The following is a 24360-nucleotide window of genomic DNA, read 5'->3' as shown; positions in this document are numbered from 1 at the left end:
AAGTTTAAAAGAGTTACCTGGGGAGGCAAGAGCTTAGCTGTGGCCACTGCCAAACTCTGGAATACTATGCCGCAAACACTTAAAACATCAAATGTAGGAGAGTAGGGTCTGCTATCCTATGGTCACCCCAAATTTTAGCTTTTTGCTTCACTGGTTTTAGACTACTGAGGCTGTGGGCCTGCTAATCAGACCCCCAGCCTGCTGTTCTCTCTCTAAATTATTAATACATGTGCTATAGGTACATACCACAATTGGAAATTGACTCCTTGTCAGCCCCTGTACCATGCACTATAGGTGCTCAGGGCATAGGTGCCACCAAGGCCTACCAGGGGCTGCAGCATATCTTTTGCCACCCCTGGCTGGTTCTTAAATTGACACAACTGGCTGATCACTCAGCTGGGGCAAGGTTGTGTAATCACCTCTTGCTTAGATATAGTATACCTATATCTAAACCTATATCTGGACACATATAAACCTGTGAGTCACTCCTATGGAAGGCCTTATCAATCCTGGAGGCAGAGTGCGTGGTTTAATGTGAGATGGAGCTCTAGCATGAGCTGAGCCTGTCTGCAGCCGTCGGGAACAAATCCCTAAGCTGTTTCAGGATAATGCCATACCATATACTCTTAAGTGCATTATAATCCTCGCGGTTATATAGCAACTTTGGTTTGGCTTTATCAAAACATGTCGTGTAAGGTGTCATACGATTTGGAATACTATCCCCTCGCCAGTTCTGGCGACGGGGGATAGCATTCCACCCCTCTAGAGGGGTAAGACATGTTACTTTACTTAAATGCGGTTAATTTCTAAAAGGGCCTCAGATCCACAAAATGGATGCTTCTGCCACAGACACGAGTCTGACCCCCTGAAGCTGACCGAAACTCAGCCCAAGGGGTCTGGACAAAGGGTTTCCTGTTGCAGGGCGGTGTTACAACCCCCCAGACAGGAGATAGTGGATTGTAGCAGGGAGGTTTGAAAGAAACCAGACACTGCCTAGGGAGCACAAGGCTGCCCCTTGCATAATCCGGCCAAACCGGTTCTGGGGCACTCCAGCCCTCGTGCCAGCGCAGCCTGGATCAAAGGAAGGGGGTGTATCCACCCACTTCCTGGGTCCCACCCATAGGAGGGGACCTAGCAGGTAATCCAGCCCCCCAGATTCGAATAAGAGTGGGAGCAGTGCCAATGCACTTCAGATTATCCTGATGAAACATAAGAAACGAAACTCTGGACCCTTCGACATCCTACTCAACGTAGAAGACTGAAGAATCTCCCTTGTGGTCAAGGAGTGACCACCCTGTGCAAACAGGCACCATCCAGCCCTCGACGTCTGCTTTGTTGCAGTTCCCGCCGGAACTCGAGCAACAGAGAACGACGAGATCAAGCTTGCCTGCCTTCTAACAGCCCGATCCACAGTCCCTGCAGAGCTGAGACCCGTGGAGGCGACCGGAAGCGTGGGGCACGCCATCTTGGAAAGACCACGAGACGCTGACCGTGCAGCCCACGAGTGACCCTCGAAGCTGTACAACGGGGTTTGAGAAGCCCCAACCCTGAGCCACTCTTGCACCGAAGTTCAGCCCTCCACACTCGACGAGTGCTGCGTGGGGCCCTTCTGCTTCTTTTGGCTCAACGCGTTGGTCCGGTCACTTGTCAGCTGGCTTGTGGCCCCTGTACCGACGAAACCTGAAATTCGACTTGCGATTCTGGTTGCTCCAGATTTGCACCAGCTCCCCTGAAAAGGAGCCCCCACTCTGACCCTCCTGGTCCGAGTGAGAAGCAATCTTCCAGTTCCGCGTGGATTGCTTTTGCCAAGTGTTGTTTGCTCCAATCTTGAAGCCGTCAGCGCCGACGGCGAGAGCCTGCGTGGGACAGATCGTGACCTGCTCCTGGAGTTCGTAGATGCCCCAGAGCCCACGTGACAGCGGAGAGAAGCTCCTCAACAACCACCTGATTGCGCCCGACATTGCCTGGTTCCGTCCTGGTTCCACCCTGGTCACTGCTGAGTGACCCAGACTCTGTCCCCTCTGCTTTCAGGTACTTTTTGACTTGAGTCCACCCTTGGACTCTACCGGACACTTCTCTTTCACCCTGCCTGCAGCCCTTTCAGCTCCAAGCACCAAGAGCCTGCGTGACGAAACCCGACTCAACTTCGACCCTGTGCACCCACTTCCTGTGGGTGAGGTAACATTGCAACGCCGGTGTTCCCACACTGGTACACACCTCTAGGGTCTGTGTCTTAAGTTTTGTTCCTCTAGGTTCAGCGGAGGTGTCCTTAAACTTTAACTTTGTAATTTTTACGCACCATTGGTTAACATTGATGCATGCGTGCACTTTCTGCACTGCACCCGAATCCCGCGGGCTTTTCCCGACTTCAGCATTGCTTGTCCCGACTGCTCCCAGCGATTCCCTAGGCCCTAGGCCTAACCACTGATCGAATGGTCTCTCTTATACCATTTTTTTAGTAAATGGTTTGAGTGGCCCCTTGGCCTCATCCAAAATTGTGCAACTTTGTATGTTATACTGTGCTTTTGATTTAACGCTTGTGCCCCTTTATTCATAAAGAATACTGGGGATGGTTTTTAGTAATAAATACATATATTTTTATAATATATACTTGTGTGGTGTCCTTTCATTTGATATTACAGGATTGTATGTGGTAAAACAGCTCGCTTAACACGACCTCTTAAGTTAAGCCTTTAAGGCTGCTTAGTCCATGCTACCCCTAGGATAGCTTGTCTAATAAGGTTGACTTACAACCAGACACCATAAGGGTTGTTTGGACTGATACAAGGTGGTTCCAGAATTGGAAACATCATATATCAGGCCAACTTCTCACATTGGTGAGCAGCGGTGCGGATTTGAGCTTGCTGTTTGTTTTACCATTGCAATCTTTTTATCAAATTGAAAGATCACATCAAGTACCTCTAGGTACATATAAATCAAAAGCTTAGCATATTTAAGTTCTACTGAACTTAGTAGGTGTAGATTAAAGGGATTAGCACACACTGACTACAACTCACTAGCAAGGTACAGTAGGGAAACACTTAGTGTAGGTAGGTGCATCACTTACACCACACTAGAGTCATGTCTGACACAGGAAAAGCCTCAGGGTCTGTTCCTGTGACAGTTGACCGTACCCAGGCAACTTCCAGCTATGACAAACTAACCCACAAAGACTTGGTTACCTTGTGCATCTCAAGAGGGTTAAAAAGGGGCAGAAGTCCCACCAGTCCTTCCCTGATAGCCATTCTAGAACAGGATGACTTGGAAAAGGCAAATGCAGTTCCCTTAGAATCAGGAGATGGAGTGAACCCCCCAGCCACTGAGACCACCCCAGAGGAGGAAGATGAGGAGGTAGAAGAGGAGGAGGACTCAGAGGTAGACGACCCTGAAGATCAGGATCAAGGGGTTAACCAGGTTGTAGTTGCCAGGCTTAACCAGGCCAACTTAAACCTACTGGGAAATGGAGAGGGCCAGCACCTCCACAGATCCCACCAGAGCATTCTCCCAGGCAACAGAAGAGTGAGATCTCCATCAGGGGACTCTCATATTTCTAGTGCCTCAAGACAATCTCAGAGAGGTATGACTGCCTCTCAAAAGATAGAGCATAAGGCTAACGACGCAGTGCCCCTCTATATGTTTTAGGGCTATCTCACAACCTGGGAAAATGGACTCTGTAGGCTGTCCGCGTGTCCTGCTCATGCAGGGGCACCCTCATACTTAGAACTGAGCACCCTGCCTTCAGGATCCAAAGATCTGCCTTAGGGGTGACTAATAGGTTTTGAGTGCAGTGACCTTAGATATAGGAAAACCTATATCTTTCGTCAGTGGAGCTAGCACCGACTTACACAGGCTGCAATGACAAGCCTGTAGTTACAAATTAAGTGGTTTCCCATGGGTGGCATAATACATGCTCCAAGCCCATGGGGGACCCCTGGTGTACTTATGCCCTGGCTACCTCAGTACCATATACTAGGGACTAATAAGTGTACACCAGTGTCCAATCTGGGATGAGAAAGCACAGACACTGGTGTCCTGATTAGCAGGATTCCAGTCAGACGAGTCATAAACAGATTACATCAAGCAAAAAGTGTGGATAACCATAAAACCAGATCCTACGTTCCAACAATATAATTATGGTCTAATGTGTTTCATGAACAATACAAAGGATATTTTTATAGCCTTGTGTGGAGTCTTTTTGTGTGGTGCGCAAACGCTTTACACATTGACTCTGGGATAAGCCTGACTCCTCTGCCAAGCTACCAAGGGGGTGCGCAGCAGTTATTTTAGGTGTCTGACAAGATTGGGGGGTTCTGCGTGGCTTAGGTGCATACCCTAGGCAACCAGAAATCCCATTTCTAACACAAAATGAAAGTGCGCTTGGCTCACCGTGAATCACAGGACATATGCATCCTGCTAGTCCAACACTACCATCCAGTCTCCTGGATCCATGGGAAACAGAACTTAGGGAAGCAAGAGCATTTGAACTGCTCCTTTTTCAGGAAGAGATTGAGACGGCACAGGTTTAGGATAGGATAGGATGAAGGCCTCCGTCCTCCTTGGGCACCAGAAAGTAGCGAGAACAGCAACCACAACCTACTTCTGATACTGGCACCCTCCCAATGGCTCCCCTGACCAATAGAGGCAGCTTCCTGATGGAGTAAGGAGAGTTGTCCTCTATCAGCCAGTCGTATGTGGGTGGCATGGGTTGTCACAAAGGGGGATGGAGTAGCCCCTTTGGATTTGCAAAAACCAACAAACATGTTATTGACATCCAGTGGAGCAAGTGATGGCATATCCTGTCCTCCATTAGATGCTCATGATAATCAAGAGGACATAGTAAAGGTTTGGAGGTTGTGTTACCCTGGTTGGGGTGATGGAGTGGCTAGACCTCTGGCTACTTGTCCCACCTGGTCTACAGGACCTGCGTCCCTGGCCACAAGAGGCTGAGAAGTCTGTTGGCCATAGTGGCTGGGAGGATATGAACATGGCTTGAAGGCTTGAAACCCCATATGTGAGCGGAAGCCAGACTTAGTTTGAGAAGGGGCCATAGACAAGCTGAAGGACCTGGTCGTAGCTCTACTGTTCTTTTTTTTAAATTTTTATTTTTTTATTTTTTTTAAACCTTTATTTGTAAGAAGAGAAATACATTACAGGCCTACAACCACCAGGGCCGGCCAGGTATACGCTTTAACAGTAGCACAATAAGACACAGCTCATCAGCCGACACCCCGGAGGCCCGGCAGCGAAAAAGCATGTTGTTATCTAGAGCTCGTGTCAATAAGAGGATAAATGAAAGGTTTCACATTTTATACAAGAAAAACAACAATAACTGAAACATGAAAAGAGTCGAGGCGGTACCTTGCAATGTAATGACTGTCTCAAACGGCAGGGGGAGAAGGCGAAGAATAGACAGCACTATGAAGAAGGAGGGGCCCTGGGAGAAGGGGGGGGGCAGAGAGCAAGCAACACATCACACACAACGGGAAACTAGGAAACCGAAACGCACAGTCAAGGAGATTGAGGAGTGTCGGGAGCTTCAGAAAGGGGGGGGAGAGCATATCTCTCCTCGGTATGAATTCCATTGACCCCATATCCTACCCCATTTCTTGGGCCTACCACAGGAAACATACACGATCTTTTCTCTAAACATGCACCAGTCCATGTTTTCTTTCCAATTGAGGACTGATGGTGCCCTCTGAGATCCCCACAATTGAGCAATGTCTCTCTTCGCAACCATGTTGCCTAGCGTGACTCATTGAGTCTGAGCAACAGTGCAGTCATTCGGCTCCCAGACATTCAACAAACAGCGTCTGGCCTCAGGCAATAACCCAACGCCCGTCACTTCACCTATCACCGCATGCATTCGAGTCCAAAAAACCACTACCTCTGGACATTCCCATATAATGTGGAGGAAAGTAGCAAGCATACCACAGCCACGCCTACACAGCCCATCCGCAGAATAACCCATATGCATCAATCGTGGACCCGTGACATAGACTCGGTGCAGAACCTTCAGCTGTACCAGTCGGAGACGCGCCGGAATCGCGACCTCTTTAGGAGAGGATGTCGCAGCCTGCCAGTCTTCATCGTCCAGCTCCAGTCCATCGCCAGTCCATGCACCCCGAAGCTGTATAAGGAGGTCAGAACGGTCATTGATGAGTTTTTTGTATATAAGAGAGATAGTGCTGTCAGGGACGTGTCCGTCCAGCACTCTGTCCTCCAGTGGAGAATACTCCGGGATCGTAGATCCAGCTGGGAAAACCGATTCAAGTGCATGACGGACTTGGAGATATCGGAAATACTATTTATCACTCAATTTATACTCCTGCTTCAGTTCGTCAAAAGTCTTAACTCTATTTTTGGCCCAGAAGTCGCCCACTTTGCTGATGCCAATAAGGTCCCATCTATCGAATCCCTTCGACGCCCATAGACAACCCAGTCTTTTCGCAGCATATAGGGGGGTCGCTCTAGTCAGCCTATCCGTCCACCCCGTAGCCGCAGTTGCACTACCCCACACTCGCACCGCCACCCCAGTGGGACCCGTCAGGTTCTTCCTGGCGGCTCTAGAATAGAGCGCTTTATTGTAGTCGCCCCCGGGCAGTTGCCACCTATCCATCTCGAATGCGGGATTCGGAACAGGACCGTACATGGCATGGTTAACAGCGCTCAATTGAGAAGCCCAGTAGTATCGTTTGATATCAGGCAACGCTATACCACCGTCATACCAGGGCAAAGTCAACTTTGCCAATGCAATACGGGGTCGCCCGCCCCACACCAGTCTCCTCTGGAGGCCCTCAATTTCACGGAAATAGCTAGCCGGCACCAGATCAAGTGTGTTTTGGACGGCGTACAGGAAGCGGGGAAGAGACATCATCTTGAACAGGGCCGCTCTTCCCAAGGGGGACAAAGGCAAGCCACACCATGCCGCAACATCCGACCGAAGCCGGGCAAGCGGAGGTAATAAATTCCGCTCGTAGCGTACCGCGGGGTCCAATGAAATGTAGATCCCCAAGTATTTAAAGCCACCTCCAGAAACGGGTATCGGGCAAATGCGGGGCAGAGAAGGTGATTCTCCAGTGAGTGGGTAGATACAGGACTTTGCCCAATTGATAACTAAGCCGGAGTTCCTCCCGAAGGAACTCAAGACATCGAAGAGGACTCCAAGTGACTTACGGGGAGAGGTCAGGTACAACAGTATGTCATCGGCATATAGCGATATACGATCCTCGAAGTCAGGGGACCATCGAATGAACTTGAGCGAGGGTTCCCAGCGGAGCCACGCAGCAAGGGGTTCAAGCGCAAGCGCAAATAGGAGTGGCGACAAAGGACACCCCTGCCTCGTGCCGCGTCCGAGAACAAAGGGTTCCGAGGCTCTGCCGTTGACCACCACCTGAGCCAGCGGTTGCTCATACAGAAGCCTGACCCACTCAATAAACGTAGGGCCAAAACCAAACTTAGCAAGAGCAGCCCACAGATATGGCCATTCCACCGTATCGAAGGCCATCGAGGCATCAAGAGAAACCAAGATGGCCGGCTCATTAAGAGACCCCACCCTTGCCAAGACACCATGAAGACGGCGAAGATTGAGCACGGTGTTCCGATGGGGGATAAAACCAGACTGGTCCGGGTGTATCAAGTCACTGATCACCGTAATCAGCCGGTTCGCCAAAAGCTTCGCTAGGATCTTGGGTTCCGCATTCAAAAGTGATATCGGCTGATACGATGAACGGTGTTCGCGGGGTTTGCCATCTTTATGGATGACCACAATGGACGCCAGTCTCTGTTCCCTGGGAAGGGACCCAAGGTCTCGCGATGCCGAGAACATCCGACAAAGATACGGCGCCATTTTGTCAGGGCATAGCTTGTACAGTTCGACTGGTATACCGTTCGGACCGGAAGCCTTCCCCTAGCGGAGCGAGTGGATAGCGAGCGCAACTTCATCTGTGGAAAATTCCGCCTCCATAAGCTCCCTGTCCGATTCTGACAGGCTAGGCAATGCGACATCCCGAAGCAATAAGTGCGAGTCTTCCTCCGGTCTATCCGAGACCGGCGCGTAAACGTTCCGAAAATGCTGGGCAAAAACCTCGACTATCTCAACCGGGTCCACCACTCGCGTTCCGTCCACTTTCTCAACAACAGGCACCACCCGATTCAATCTATCTCGTTTATCCAGCCAAGCAATCAACTTTCCCGCTTTGTCACCCACATCATACAAACGCCCCTGTTGCTCACGATTCATTGCCTTGGCCGCGTCAGTCACCAGAGCCCTATATTCAGACTGTTTAAGAGCCAAAATGTGCAGTCCCTCAGGTGTAGCCCCAGACTCCAACTGTTCCTCCAACCCAGTAATTTCATTTTCCAGGCCCACCACTTCTTCATTTTTGCGCCTCCTCTCGCTAGCAATCAAGGACAGAGTCTGACCACGAATCACAGTTTTATAAGCCTCCCACAAGGAGACAGGGGAGGACATCGACCCCTCATTCTCAGCAAAATAGAAGTCCATACACTTAACCACCTCCGATCTAATTTTGGGGTTATGAAAATGCCATGGGTTGATCGGGGCAATCCGACCCCCAGCCCCCAGCTGCACATCAATAGTGAGCCAGAGTGGGGAGTGGTCGGAGACCCCCCTAGCTAAATGCCTGATTTCCCTTACAGAGACCATCTGCACCGCCGGTACGAGGATATAATCGAGTCTCGAGAGACTCCCATGAGCTCCCGAGTAAAAAGTGTACTGGAGCTGTCCAGGGTGCAGTTGCCTCCAACAATCCGCCAAACCCAACATGTCCAAAAATTTCCCCAGCCATAGCTGCGAAGTGGGAAGGAGTCTGGGGGGGCTACGATCTTCTTCCCCATTAACAGCTGAATTGAAATCGCCACCCACTACCAACAAGCCGTCAGGAAACCCCAGAACCACCCTACCCAAATCAGTGAATGTGGTGGACTGTAGACCAGGCGGAACATACACAGACAATATGGAGATCATCTTCCCCTCCCACCTACCCGTAATAGCCGCATAGCGGCCTCTATCATCCAGCACCGTGCCATCTATCTCCAGGGGGAGGGAGTTCCTAACCAGGATGCCCGCCCCCCTCGACCCAGTGGTGATTCCGGAATGGGCCACCAACCGTTAACCCCTTCTAATCAGTGCTTGGCAAGTATTTCCTACTAAATGTGTCTCTTGGAGTAAAACTATATCCGGGGAGCATCGCTTCAAATATTGCAGTACTATCCCCCGCTTTATCCTATCACCTAAGACCGTTGACGTTCCAGCTCAATACCCTCAGCCCCTACCCCCATCCCAGAAGTAAACATTCTGTCCCCCCCGCCACGAAACAGGCACATAGCAGCAAATATGGAACAAAGCGCAGCCTCGATACAAACAAGAAAGAAAAGACCCCCCAAAGAACCCCCAAAACACACACCCCCCACCCTGCACCCCTGCGGTAGACCAAAAAGCCACCCCAACTTGCAGTGTGCCTGTCGCCCCATTAAACTAACCTACAAGAAGAGAGAAAGAGTCCCCAGAGGAGGAAGAGTCCCGAATCCCCCCCACCCCCGGGTATCACACTGTGTAAATATAACAGTCACAGAGCCACTGCCATAAAGTCAGGCTCGCCGGGGTAGACTCACTACTCCTGTTCTTCCAAGCCGCCGTCGGCACCCCTCGAACTCTCCAGGCTGGTATGGCGCGTCGATAAAGTGTCTAACCAGTCACTGGCCAAATCGGCGCGGTCAAAAAAGAGCGCACGTTCTCCATGTTCAATCCTCAGGCGGGCCGGGAAAAGCATGGCGTATTTCAGTCCCATGTCCCTGAGTCGCCTTTTCACCCCCGTAAAGCCCATACGTTGTTTCTGCACCGCCTGTGTAAAGTCTGGGTAAAAACTGATCGACACGTTCTCAAATTTGGTGGGACCATTGGTACGTGAGGCTTGCAGGATAGCGTCCCTGTCCCGGAAATTAAAAATCCTGGCTATAATGGGCCTCGGAGTGGCTCCCAGCTTAGGCTTCCCACCAGGGACTCTATGAGCCCGCTCCACCGTGAAAAGTTTACTGAGGCCTTTTGGTGCCAAGTGGTTCAAGACAAGGTCTTCCAGCAGGACGTCTGTAGACAAGTCTGCGGAGTTCTCCGGAACACCCACGATGCGGACGTTGTTGCGTCTGGCCCGGCTCTCGAAATCATCCAGCCGACGGGCAAACAGGTCATTGGACGTCCGGAGATTGCGGACTTCGGTCTGGAGATCCGAGACATCCGTGGTCAGGCTCACAGTCTTGATATCAAGGGACTTGACCCACTCATTGGTTTTCCCCAAGACGGCTCTGATGAGATGACTTCGATCGCCACCGTGTCTATCTTAGCTGCCAGGGTTTCATACTGTTGACCCATAGTAGTCCGAACACTTGCAATGGCGCCCATAACATTCTTCAAAGTTGGCTCCTCAGTTTCAGGAGCACCATCACCAGTTTCCTCAAGGACCTTACTCGCTCCGCCCGGGGATCCCTTGGGGCGAGTAAAGCGATCTATAGTCTGGGATTGGGCAACCCCTCCTCGGGATGGGCCTCTGGTGGTACGCTTCTCGACATCCGCCCTGCCCGCCATGATGGGCGACGAGCTCTGACGGAACCTTTGGGATCTGGTCAGAATGGTTACCGTCGCGGCAAGCCTGTAGAGGCGAGCGGGCAAGGATCCAAAGCCGGCTTAGGGTTGGCAGCAGAATCAGGGCAGACGCGCCGATCAGCAGCAAGTCTCCGTCTACAATGACCAAGAACGAAACCGAAAGTACCACAGGGGCAGCGGACGTGTCGCACCAGCCGTTGTTGTTCAATTGCCACCTGGGTACCTCGGGGACTCAATCCCCCGGATGGTCTTCGGTGTAGGCCGCAAAGTTCAAAGTGCAGTAAGTCCGGTTCCCGGCAGCCAATTCGATTTTCGGAAAAAGTGTGTGCATCAGCAGGGCATCAGCGATAAGTACCCGTCGTCCAAATCAGGATTGTTTACAGGATAGATGCAGGAGGCGGAAAGGGTCTTGGGAGCCCTGTGCTCACGCGTCCATCTTGGATACGCGCGAAGCTCCTCCAGCTCTACTGTTCTTAAAGCGCTCCAGTGCTGATTCTGCATTCTCTCCAAAAAGATGAGAGCCATCATAGAGCATGTCCATAGGCAAGGCTTGGACATTCCTGAAAAGCCAGTGGTTCTCTGTCAGGTGTGGCGCTGCACAGCCACTGATAATGAAATTACTCTCCCCCCCTCCCCCTAAGAGTCAGTCGTGTCCAGTCCACATTATAAGGTGAACTTTGCTGCATCTCTCCTGTCAGCAATAGCTTGGGAGAGTATGGCTCTGGTCTCCTCCGAGACCATAGGTAGCACTTGTGCAACCGAATTGCAGATGGCATGGGAATATCGGCCCAAAAGGCAAGCAGCGTTCACGGATCGCAGTATGAAGCTGGCAGATGAGAACATTATCTTGCAAAAGGTATGGAGCCTCTAGTATTACCTATCCAGTGCAGTGGCAGGGAACATGCCAGGGTTGACTCCAGCGGTGGAGGCTTGGACCACCAAGCTCTTTGGGATGGGGTGCGAGGTAAGGAAACTGGGTTCCCTAGGAAGGGGCAACAGCTACAGATAAATGTCCTATGCACAGGAGGCCCTATGCTGGGCTTGGACTAGGCCCAAGTAGGATGTTGGTAAAGGCTTCACTGAAAGGGAGTTAAGGTTCAGAAGGGGTGACACCAAGCTTAAGTACCTTTGTCAAGGTTTGTCTTGAGTATAAATGAGAGCAACTGAAGGTCCAAAACATTAGTCACCATACACACCACCATAGGGAAAAAAAGCCTTCTCCTCTGTAGCCACAGTAGGGGAGAGACCAAGCCAGTGTCCGGTCAGGTGTATAACCCATTGCCCTCGGCCAGTTCCTTATACCAGTTATCCTCAGTCTCATCTAAGAGAAACTGGTATCCACAAGGGTACACAGATCCCTCCTATTCGTCTCCCTGTACAGGCCTGTCAAAAGCAAAATGCACTTGCTCCGATCCAAAGGACACGGTTGCGGTTGCTAGCGAAACCAGTGTTGGAGGACACCCGCCCAGCTCCATGTTGTAGTCAGGAATGACAATGGGGATGGCACAGATCCTGGAGCTGAGGGGCTTCGCTCCATGGGGCCTGACTGGTGCCAAGGGCGAACCGGCTGGCAAGAATCTAGTGAGGGCCCCCGCTGAGCTCATGGGGCCCGAGGGTGCTCCAGAGGGGCTGCTTGGCAGCATTTGACACAGTGTCACACAGGATTCTTCTTGATAGACTCGGGCAACTAGGGATCTCAGGGACTGTGTTGGCTTGGTGCCACTCCTTCCTTGAGGGACGAGTCCAGAGAATAAGGTTGCAACCCTTTGATCTGCGGAGTCCCCCAGGGTTCGGCCCTCAGCCCCACCCTTTTTTTTTTAAACAGATTTTATTAGTATGCACAAATAGAAATGCAAAAGCCCCGAGCTCCGGAGTCAAATGCACACATCAATAGAACAAATATAGCATAGCCAGACAGTTTTTAAGAAAATAAACAAAACACCCCCCCACCTACCCTCCCCCCAGGTTGCGCTGCTGCCGCACTCTAGACCACTTGTATGCAACAATATATACATTGAATACACACCAGTTCCAGCAGGGCGCTATCGACGTACTCCAACCACCCCCTACAGTGAAAGTGCCAGAGGGAGATCACTCTCCGGAGGAGGGTCCAAGTCCAGTCCCCTATAGTCAGCCCACCTTTTCCAAATTCGAAAGTGCTTACGGGGGCACCCCCTGGCCAGGAAGATGGGTTGTTCCAGCCCCATACAAAAGTCCATGCCGTTCTTCCAAGCAGCCAGGGGCGGAGCCAAGGGTGGCTTCCAGGCTCGAGCAATATCACGTTTAGCCAGGGTGAGACCAAGCAGCAGCAAGTGACGTTTGTAGCGATTCCCCCAACCCCCTCCATAACATGCAGTAGTGCCAATTTCGGATCCCTAGGCAGCTCCCACGCCAATACCTCTGAGAGACAGCGGAAGACCCCAGTCCAGAATCTATGCAACCCCGAACATCCCCATGTGGTGTGTAAAAGTGTGCCAACCTCTGACCCGCAGCGCAGGCAGTCCGGAGAACTTATCATACCTGCCTTCCATAGACGCTCCCTAGTGAAGTACGTGCGGTGGAGGTATTTGAATTGTATGAGTCTCAGGCGTGAGGAAATTGCCGCCCCCCCTAGGACTCGCCAGGGCCTCCATCCAGTATTCCTCCTCCAACTCTCCTACATCCCCCACCCACGCTGCCCGCAGCTTCTGTAGGTCAGGGGAGCAATGTCGCACCAAGGACTGGTATATAGGGGATAGTTTTTTGTCTGGAAGTTCCCCCATGAACAGCTGGGCCTTCAGCGGGCTAAAGTCTGGGAGCGTGTCAATGCCCGTCAGATAAGGTGTCAAGGCATGTCGGAATTGGAGGAATCGAAAGAATTGAGAACGGGGCATCCCGAATTCAGTCTGCAGGTCCAGGAAAGATTTCAGTGTGGCACCCGACATGACATCTCCCAGAGAGGAGATACCTATTGCATCCCACCCCCCAAAGCCCCTAAGGGTCTCCAAGTGGGGCAAGCGGCCGTTGCTCCAAAGAGGGGTCTCCCTAGTGAGGACATTCCACCATTTCATCCTGCGTAGCGCCTGCCGCCAGAAGGAAGGCCCCGCCGGAGCGGCGCCGAGTATAGTAGCGTGTGGACAGAGGACGAGCCCATCAGATGACGCTCCACCGCATAGGCTGGCTCGCCCCTGTCGCCGTACCACCAGTCGTTAAGGACGAGGAAATGCGCTGCCTGGTAGTATGAGAGGATATCGGATGTGGCAAGGCCACCCACATAAGTGGACAGGAAGCATGTCCGGAGTGCCACCCTTACGGTTCCCCCCTCCCACAGGAACCCACCCAGCGTCGAGTTGACTTGCTGAAACCAGCGGGGTGGAATAGGATATGGATGGTTCTGCAGTTGGTATACAAGCCGTGGGAGTGCCACCATTTTGAATATGTCCGATCTCCCATATATAGACAATGGCATGCGAGACCACACCTTCAGATCAGCCCGTGTGCGATCCCAGACCGGAGTGAGGTTGCGAGCTCGGGAGACTCCCACACTTTCAGTCAAATAGACTCCCAGGTACTTCATCCCCCCGGCAGCCAACTTAGTCCGCCGCCCATTCACCTACCGTCTGTCCGTCGCCCAGCACCCACATGGTGGACTTACCCGGGTTCACATACAGGCCAGAGGATTCCCCGAAAATCTGCAGGATGCGCAACAGCCGTGGCCCAGACCGATCCAGGTCCGTGAGTAAGAACAGCACATCATCTGCGTATAACGCTATCCTATCAGTAAGGCCGGGGGACCACCGAAAACCCTTGAGCTGAGCGTCAACAGCCCCACCCTTTTTAATATCTACCTTGCTCCCTAGGCCCCACTTATTGAGCAACATGATGTCAGTGTCATCTCCTATGCTGATGACACACAGCACATGTTTTCCTTTAAAGATCATTCAAAGGCAGCCTTCACCAAATTTCGGCACTGTCTGGCAGACATATCCACTTGGATGACTACAAATTGCTTACGGCTTAATGCCGATAAAACTGAAGTACTATTTTTTAATAAACCATCACCCCCTAGACCAGATCTCTGATGGCCTTCAGCGCTCAACCGACCCCCCTGCCCTGTTTCATCAGCTAGGGATCTGGGTTTTAAAATCGACAATACTTTGTCATGCAAAACCCAGATAGGACAGGTTTCCTCTACATGTTTCTGGAAACTAAAAGCTTTGCGTAAATTCCTTCACCTACTACCTACTATTGTTCACGCACTAGTGACATCCCAACTAGACTATGCTAATAGTCTATATTTGGGCCTGCCAGCTTATCTGTACAGAAAGCTGCAGACAATACAGAATGCAGCAGCAAGGCCTATAAGAAATATCCCCCTAAAACATCACATTTCACCAAATCTTCGTATCCTTCACTGGCTTCTAGTAAGGAAACGTACAGAATTCAAGGTACTCATCCTCACCTACAGAGCAATAAATGGCACTGGCACCCACTACCTAAGAAAACAAATTCAAAAATCAAATCACACAAGAAACCTAAGGTCAAATCACCAAGAACTTCTTGTCATCCCCCGTTTTGCCAAGGCCAGAGTGGGTGGACGCTCCTTTTCAGTCAAGGCAGCCATCCTCTGGAACTCCCTACCCTTATAAATCAGGAAGGCCCCATCGGAACCTAGCTTCCGCTAGTTAGTGAAAACATGGCTCTTCAGTCTACCGTAGATTCTTACGGGCCCCACAGTGCTGACTTACTTACTCCATCTTCTCTGCTCAGCGCCGGGACACTCCCGTTGGGGGTAGCAGTGCGCTCTATAACATAAATAATAATAAGGCCGCCGAAATATGAGGTTCATAGCCTCATACAATTCTTTGTGCTGGGAGGAGGTCATTTTGGCTCTGAGAAAGTCAGGGAAGTGCAGAGCAGACCCTGACTCAAGCTCTGCCAATGTGTGAGGCCTGGAGTGCCAATGTTCCAGCGCCTCATCAGAAGAAAACAATGGGAGTAGCGAAGTCTAAGACCTCTTAGACTTGTTTCAACTGCTGGACTTACCCGCTGACTTCAAGTTGGACAATGATCGCCGAGTGTAGCTCCAAGAATGGTCCTGGGACCTTCCATGCGATCTTGAGCGTCAAGGAATCATCAGACTTTGAGTGACAAGACGCTTGAGGGGCCACTCACTCATCGCCTTCAGGTGCATGGTGCAGCAGTCCTCACAGGTCTTGGAGTCGTAGTCCCTCGCCAAGCGTCAAAGAAAAAACAAGTGTGAGTCTGTCACAGACACCTGCCTATGAAAGGCACCACATGATTTAAACCATCTGGTTTCTTTGAGGACCATCCTGTCACACCAGAAGAGAAAATCTCTCAAAAAAGGGTTAAACTAAAGTTTTAAAAAAGCCAGCCAAAAAAACAACGGAGGCCAACTCTTCACGGATCAGCGCTATCTGGCGTTGAAATGCAAAACACTGACGTCATTGCACCTCAATGCAACGCCTATAAAGGTACTGCGAACGTCAATTCGGATGCGGACGACACAGAGTCAAATGACACCACATACCATTGCGCAGGTATACTGCTTGACAACTACGGTATGGAATCTTGGGCTAGAAGTCTATATTAGATATGGTGCTTTGTGTTTCAGTAAAAATATGAACAGCCCTTGCTAATGAGATCACTTGTCAATAAGCGTCATGCTCAATCTGCATCAGTGCTATTATTAGCATTCATGCCCAATATTCACCGGTGCTCCATATCCTCAAGTAACAATGAGTGAATGGGAAAGTTGGCTACTGGTATAGGGGTACCAAGTGGTGTGTGATGGTATTTACAGAGTGGGTAGGGTAGGGGGAGGCGATGTGGTTGAATGATAGATGATGCCAATCAGCCATGGTCAATGTGGCCAAGGGAGGTTGCTAGCGACAAGTGCCTTACAGGGAAAAAAAATGTTGCAGATGGCAGACACAAGGCCTGTAAAATAATGAGCGACAACAAAGAACTGTCTATTCCCATATCATCTGTGCCTTTCACTTTTGTTATTTATTTCAGACTACCATTTCAAGGATACTGAAGAGATAATATTTGATCTATCCATGGGATAGCTAAAACAAGTCATGGTTCAATGTGGTTTTCCTAGCCTGGATTTTAGTTGAGAGATTGTAAGAGTCACTAAAGGTTTCGCTAAGTCCTAGAACTCCCAGAGGGGCCAAAAGGTAAAATATGTTCTGACTTTGCACCTACCACAGGCAGCAAGGAGGCTGGTGTGTAGCCAATAGGATTAGAGGCTGGACTAGGACAGTCCTGTTGTGTGTGAAGTGAATGTTTTTAACAAAGGCATTTAGTTTTACCAAATTATAATAAAGAATAAGCACAAAACGTTTTGCAAGGTCCAGGATTCCTGAAATAGCCTGTGAAATTCACAGAACAATAAAGACAGTGAAATATGACATTTCATATCCATGTGCAGCATTATTTTATTCGCTTTTAATTAACTTTTTTCTCTCTCGATACAAGTTGTCTGAAAATTATATTTGCATAATGTTTAGAATAACATGTATCTGATCATTTAGTTTGACCACTAGGTACAGAGAATATACATGAACATATATCTTACAATGCCTCTGACCAACTACCTAAAGATGAAGGAATTGACATTTGAATTGCTCTTGCAAATGGCTGGTCCATGCCCTTTTGGAACAGGAGAAGGGGCGTGTAATACACACAACCATCTCCAATGCAGTATGTAGAGAGTAACCCCCTCCGATTAACAGTGGGTCTACATTCCACAGGCAAATCCCTGAGTGAATATTAATAGATAAATCAGTGATTTGTTTGGAAACCACAGGTGGTGCATAGAAATAAAAGACTATTTTCCATATAGAGAGTTGTTCCTTGTGCAAGATATCTTGCAGAGGGAATCATGGGAACTTCAAGACTGATGCAATCAGTCCAAAGTCGATGACCCAACCTAGGTATCTACCTCTGAAATCACTGGCACTACTAACAGCACAATTTAATGAGCTGTGCTCAACGAAGATTTACGGTGGGCACAGTTACCAATCAAATGTGAAATGCACTAAAGCATAGTTTTTTTTTAACTAGCAGGTGTGCATATTCTTTGGAAGAGTTAATCTTGCTCGACAACTGCATTGGCTCGGACAACTTAACGTCGGATTTGGTTTTAAGCTGCATACTTGTGGGTGTGCATATGTTTGTGTGTACCTCTTTGACATGTCCTTTTAGTCAAGTTGCTCTATCGTTAATAATCAATATTTAGTAGTATTTCTGAAATGTGGCCCGCATTGAGGGGATTACAAAGAGGCCACGTTACCACTACCACTGCAGAAATTATAAAACAAGCTTGACCTTCCTACAGGAATAGTTCACAGTGATACATTAGCACTGCCCCCACAATCAAAGACAAGTGATAACCCTATTCTGTTAATAATACCAATTGGACAAGAGAGGACAAATCTAGCTATATTAAAATGTAGAGGCCCTATTTTTACACATTATTATAGTGTACAGTGGCTGGTTAAAATCATGTTAATGATCGCAATAAGACGAGAGAAGACCAGCTGAGCTAATTAAAATTAAAGCACCCTATTTTTTCAGATTGCCACACTGTACAGTGGCTGGTTAAAATAATTACCTAAAAAAGGGGTTTCTCACACATTTCAGTGGCGCGACCACATATTCTTTAAATAGCCACGATAACAGAGCAGTCATCCCACTTCCTCTATTTTTAACATCACATGGAGTGATACGGCTAACAATTGAATCAGACCCACAAGATGACCAACACAGCAGACTTCGGATGAGCCCTCTAAAGCTCCACCGACCTACATTCAATGCATATACATATTTTGGGTCACTCACAACTAAATGTTCTACTGATGTACTAGAAAGCGATGTGATTGCAAATGGAAATAGATCTTTTTAGTTTAAAATGTTACACAAACGTGAGCACTCGAATTCGTGGAGAACTACATAACTTTGTACCTATCAGCTATTAGCCAGAATACCTTTCTATGGCTAATTTTAGTAGCCAGAGAAAACAGAAAAGTATTATGGCACATACAGTTCAAATAATGATGTACACTGCAGCTTAAATGATCAATAACAGCAATTTTGCAGGATGCAAATGTCTTTTTCAAGGTAAGAAAGGCTGCTTCTTTATGTCTGTCGGCTTGCATCAAGCACCTTTAAAGTGTCGCCTCTGTAATTACATTTACAACATGGGTGGACTTGGAAGTCTCAGTGGAAGGGCTGTAGAAAGTGTTGGTCAGATTCTCCTTCTGCTCTCGCAGAAATGGAGGAATAGAAGAGGCTTTAATGTGCAGAATCCTGGTGTCCATCACTTCGCAGTCAATCTGCATCATCACTTCGTAATCCTGTCCGTTAATCACGTTTTCTGTAAAAACACAAACATACGGTTTCGGTTATCTGACCTGGTATAAAATTCATTGAATTGATTTGCAAATGTAACATCCCTTTGCCATTAAGGGCCATATGTATCAAGCTAATTAGCATTCGCAAAGGCCGAAATTCTGCGAATTTCGGCCTTTGCGAATGCTAATTAGATAAATGGTATGTATCAAACATGTTTGATGCAAAATAAGGAATTGCAAAATTTGCTATTCCTTATTTTGCGATTGCACTTAAGGAATCGCAAATTTTGCGATTCCTTAAATGCAATGTATCAAACAAAAAATATTCAAAAATTGCCATTAAGGATTCGCAAATTACCACCAACTTCTAGTTGGTGGTAAGTTGCGAATTCTTTTCAAAAAGCTTTTTTACAAAAAAACAAAGGTGCCATATGACGCCATACATGCCCTTAAGGCATGTATGTGCGCCATATGCCCCCAAATGTCTTTTTCAGGGGTGCAGCAGGGTGTTCTTGAGACACCCCTGCACCCTTGAAAGAATTCCTAATTTGCGATTAGCAAATTGCTAATCGCAAATTGCACTTTCATTCCTATGGGCCTCCTGGCCCATGCAAATGAATGGGTAATTTGCGATTAGCAATTTGCTAATCGCAAATTAGGAATGCTAAGGAATCGCTATTGAAAAGCGATTTTGTACATACATACCGTTTTGCTAATTCCAAATAGCGATTCCTTAAAATTCGCTATTTGGAATTCGCTAAACTGAAGTATGATACATATGGCCCTAAGCCTCTTGTGTGACTTTGAACCATTGTTATTAACCATGATGTCAATACTATTACAGATTTGATGGATGAATTTTACATACATCACTTAAATACAAGGATACACACACACACAACCACACCCACACAACCACACACGCAACCACACGCACAACCACACACGCACAATCACACACATACACCCAACCACAGCCACACCCACACCCAACCACAACCACACAACCACACACAACCACACAACTACAGCCACACTCACACCACACACACACAAAACCACACCCACACACACACGCAACCACCCATACACACAAACACAACCACACACAACACCACACACAAAACCATACACAAAACCATACACACACAGCACACACGCACCACCACACACCCACACAAACCACACACAACCACAAGTACACACACAAGTACACACACACACACACAAGCACACACACACAAGCACACACACACAGCCACACACACAGCCACAAAACCACAACCAAACACAACCACAACCACACACAACCACACACAGACAACTACACACACAGCCACACAAAACCACAACCACACACACACACAACCACACACAAAAAACACCCACACCCAACCACACACAATCACACCCACACACACAACCACACCCACAATAACACACAACCACACACAACCACACAAAACCAGACACACACAACCACACACACACACACACGACAACCACACTCACACAACCACAACACCAAACACACACAACCACACCCACACACGACACCCACACACAACCACACCCACAAACACACAACCACACACAACCACACACACAACCACACACACACACAACCAGACACAACCACACAACCAACCATACACACAACCACACACAACCACACCCACACAACCACACACAACCACAACACCCACAACCACAACACACACACAACCACACACACGACAACCACACACACACAACCACAACCACACACACACACACACACAAAACCACACACACAACCACACACACATCCACACTCACAACCACCACACACAACCAACCACACTACCACAGCCACAACCACACACACAACCACCACACACAACCACACACACAACCACACACACACACCCAACCAGCCCTCGGCCTCTCACTGCCTATCAGTCTCCTCTCAGCCAGGCAGCGCAATCATAATCAGTTTCACATTCACGCGATCAGTTTCACCTTCACGGCCGTGTTCGCCGTGAAAGTGTTCGTGTTTCTAGTTTTATTCACACAACCACACACAACCACACCCACAACCACACACCCACAACCACACGCACACCCACAACCACACACAGAACCACAACCACACACATAATCACACACACGCAATCACACAACCACACACTCATAACTATAACCACACCCACACACACACAACCACAATCACACACACAAGTACACACACACAAGCACACACACACAAGCACACACACACAGCCACAAAACCACAACCAAACACAACCACAACCACACACACACACACACAGACAACTACACACACAGGCACAAAACCCCAACCACACACACACAACCACACACAAAAAAACACCCACACCCAACCACACACAATCACACCCACACACACAACAACACCCACAATCACACACAACCACACACAACCACAACCACACAAAACCAGACACACATAACCACACACCCACCTACGACAACCACCCACTCACACAACCACAACACCAAACACACACAACCACACCCACACACGACACCCACACACAACCACACCCATAACCACACAACCACAACCCCACACAACCACACACACAACCACACACACACACAACCAGACACAACCACACAACCAACCATACACACAACCAAACACAACCACACCCACACAACCACACACAACCACAACACACACACAACCACACCCACACGACAACCACACGCACACACACACAACCACACACACAACCACACATACAACCACACACACATACACACAACCACACACACAACCACAGCCACAAACACAACCACACTCACAACCACCACACACAACCACACACAACCAACCACACACACACAACCATACACATACAACCACACTACCACAGCCACAACTACACACAAAACCACCACACACAACCACACACACCCAACCAACCCCCGGCCACTCACTGCCTTTCAGTCTCCTCTCAGCCAGGCAGCGTGATCATTATCAGTTTCACATTCACGCGATCAGTTTCACTTTAACGGCCGCATTCGCTGTGAAAGTGTCCGTGTTTCTAGTTTTCTTCACACAACCACACACAACCACACCCACAACCACACACCCACAACCACACCCACAACCACACACAGAACCACAACAGCACACATAATCACACACACGCAATCACACAACCACACCCACAACCACACACACACCACAATCACACACCACACACAACCACACACACAACCACACCCACAACCACACACGCACAACCACACATGCACAACCACACACGTACAACCACACACACCACAACACACACACAACCACACACCCAACCACACACACAACACCACACCCACAACCACACACAACCACAACCCCACACATACACACACACAACCACACACACAACCACACCCAACCACACTACCACAATCACACCCACACACAACCACACACCCACAACCACACACACAACCAACCAAACACACACACACACACAAAGCCATACACATCCACAAACACACACACAACCACACACACCCACACACACACACCCAACCACTCACTGCCTATCAGCCTCCTCTCAGCCATGCAGCGCGATCATGTTCAGTTTCACTTTCACGCGATCAGTTTCCCTTTCACTCTTGCTTCCTAGTGCTTGACAATCCAATCTCCACAATATTTAAGCAGCCTGCACGTCTCCTGTCAACCATACCACTCCATGCGTTTTCTCCGATCCACATAGATATCAGTGGTACAGACAAAGGTAACCAGATTTCTTATCCTTCCTTCAAGCAATAACCAGAATGCCAAACTGCATTCGTGACCCACTCAGTTTTAAACAGCAAACAGTTATTCTAATTGGTTTGTTTCACAGAGGTTGTGTCTCAGGAGAAGGGCAGTGGCATCGCATGTCCAAAAGAGTTGTTTTAAAAAAAAAAGTTTTAAGAAAAATATACTCTTTTTAAAATTCTGATTCCACCAGAATCCGAGTCCTCCACAACACCCTGTTTTTTTGGCTGTCAGCTGTAAAAAGGAGACCAATATTGCCCCCATTTTTATTATTCTGTTTCCTCGGTTCAATACTGGGGTGCTTTTTTAACTTGTCTCTAGTTCATTGAGAATGTTACCATTACTAATTCAAAATGTGTTAGCTTTGGCTTATTTGCAATGCAAACTTTATCTCAAGAAATTGTTGTAACAAGCTGCAAGTCCGCTGCGGAAGCCCATTCATTTGCTAATTATTTTCCACATAAGGTTGCAAGACCATAAAGTGGAGTTTTCAGGATTTTGAATAGTTTCTTGTTTGAAGATGTTACTCTCTCCTGCGCACCCCACTCCTGTACTAAGGTTACGAGTGACCTGGCACCCGCCTTTCAGAGGTTCTTGCATCCACCCAAGTCTGGTCTGGCACTGGTGCGTCCCAGCCTGGCACACACCGGGTGATGATCTCCGCACCTCCTTCTAGACCCCAATTCACTACTATTTGCAGTCTGGCACTCACCCTTCACACCTCAGGCTTGGCAGTCACTCCTCGCACCTGGCACTCACCCTTCTCCCTCTCTGGCACTCAGCATTGACTCTCTGTGACACTCAACTGTCACCTCCCTCACACGCACCCTCGACCCTCCTGGTACTCATACTTCCCCTCCCTGGCACATATGCTTCACCTCCCTGACACTCACCCATGTCCCTCCTGGCATTCACTACTCGCCCCCTTTACCTAAATGGGACTCACCCTCCATCCCTCTGACCTGGCACTCAACCTTCACCTCCGTGGCACTAGCCCTTCACCCCCTGGCCTGGTGCCTACCCCTCACCCCCGGCACTCATACTTCCCCTTCTTGGCACTCACTCCTCACCTCTCTGGCACTCACCCTTCACCCCCATGGCCTGACAGTCACCCTTGTCCCTCCTGGCATTCACTCCTCACCTCCCTGCCACTCAACCTTGACCCTCCTGGCACTAGCCCGTATTCCCCCAAGAACAAAAAATAACAAGCATTGGCATAGCCAATAGGGCTCGCCTTTGGGACCTTATAAGTGTTTAGCCACGCAACAGTTGATGTTGTTGCACCAAAGATATTATGCTGCATAACTAAATACTAATAAGGTCCCAAAAGTGAGACCCATTGGCTATGCCAATGCTTGTTAAAGACAGACATTAAGAGGCAGTACCCATGAGCACATAACTTTTAGTAGGGAGCTTTTCTACTGAGTGTGTATGTGTGTGTATATATATTTATGTATTAATAAATGTAATCTCCGTCATTGAGGGGTTCATCCTCAATGACAATAATATTGGCCAAATACACACACTGGACATGGTAAACTGGCATACATTGGTACACTCCTATCAGATGTCAGAATCGT

The 24360-nt window shown here is 48.9% G+C and overlaps 1 protein-coding gene across 3 annotated transcripts in view; it reads right to left on the bottom strand.

Annotated features, from left to right (window-relative positions):
- Positions 1–17036: 17036 nt before the first annotated feature.
- ATF6 (activating transcription factor 6) overlaps positions 17037–24360 on the bottom strand; it is a 1455481-nt gene continuing 1448157 nt past the window's right edge. For all 3 annotated transcript variants that reach the window (XM_078686796.1, XM_078686788.1, XM_078686804.1), the window contains one exon: positions 17037–19001. In XM_078686796.1, the coding sequence (XP_078542922.1) occupies positions 18793–19001 (209 nt within the window). In that variant the 3' untranslated portion in view covers positions 17037–18792. The remainder of the gene's footprint in view (positions 19002–24360) is intronic.

The sequence above is a fragment of the Lissotriton helveticus genome, chromosome 1_1 (genome assembly GCF_964261635.1).
Source record: "Lissotriton helveticus chromosome 1_1, aLisHel1.1, whole genome shotgun sequence".
NCBI lineage: Eukaryota > Metazoa > Chordata > Amphibia > Caudata > Salamandridae > Lissotriton > Lissotriton helveticus.
The sequence above is the reverse complement of the archived record's forward strand: the minus strand, read 5'-3'. Positions and strand labels throughout refer to the sequence as shown.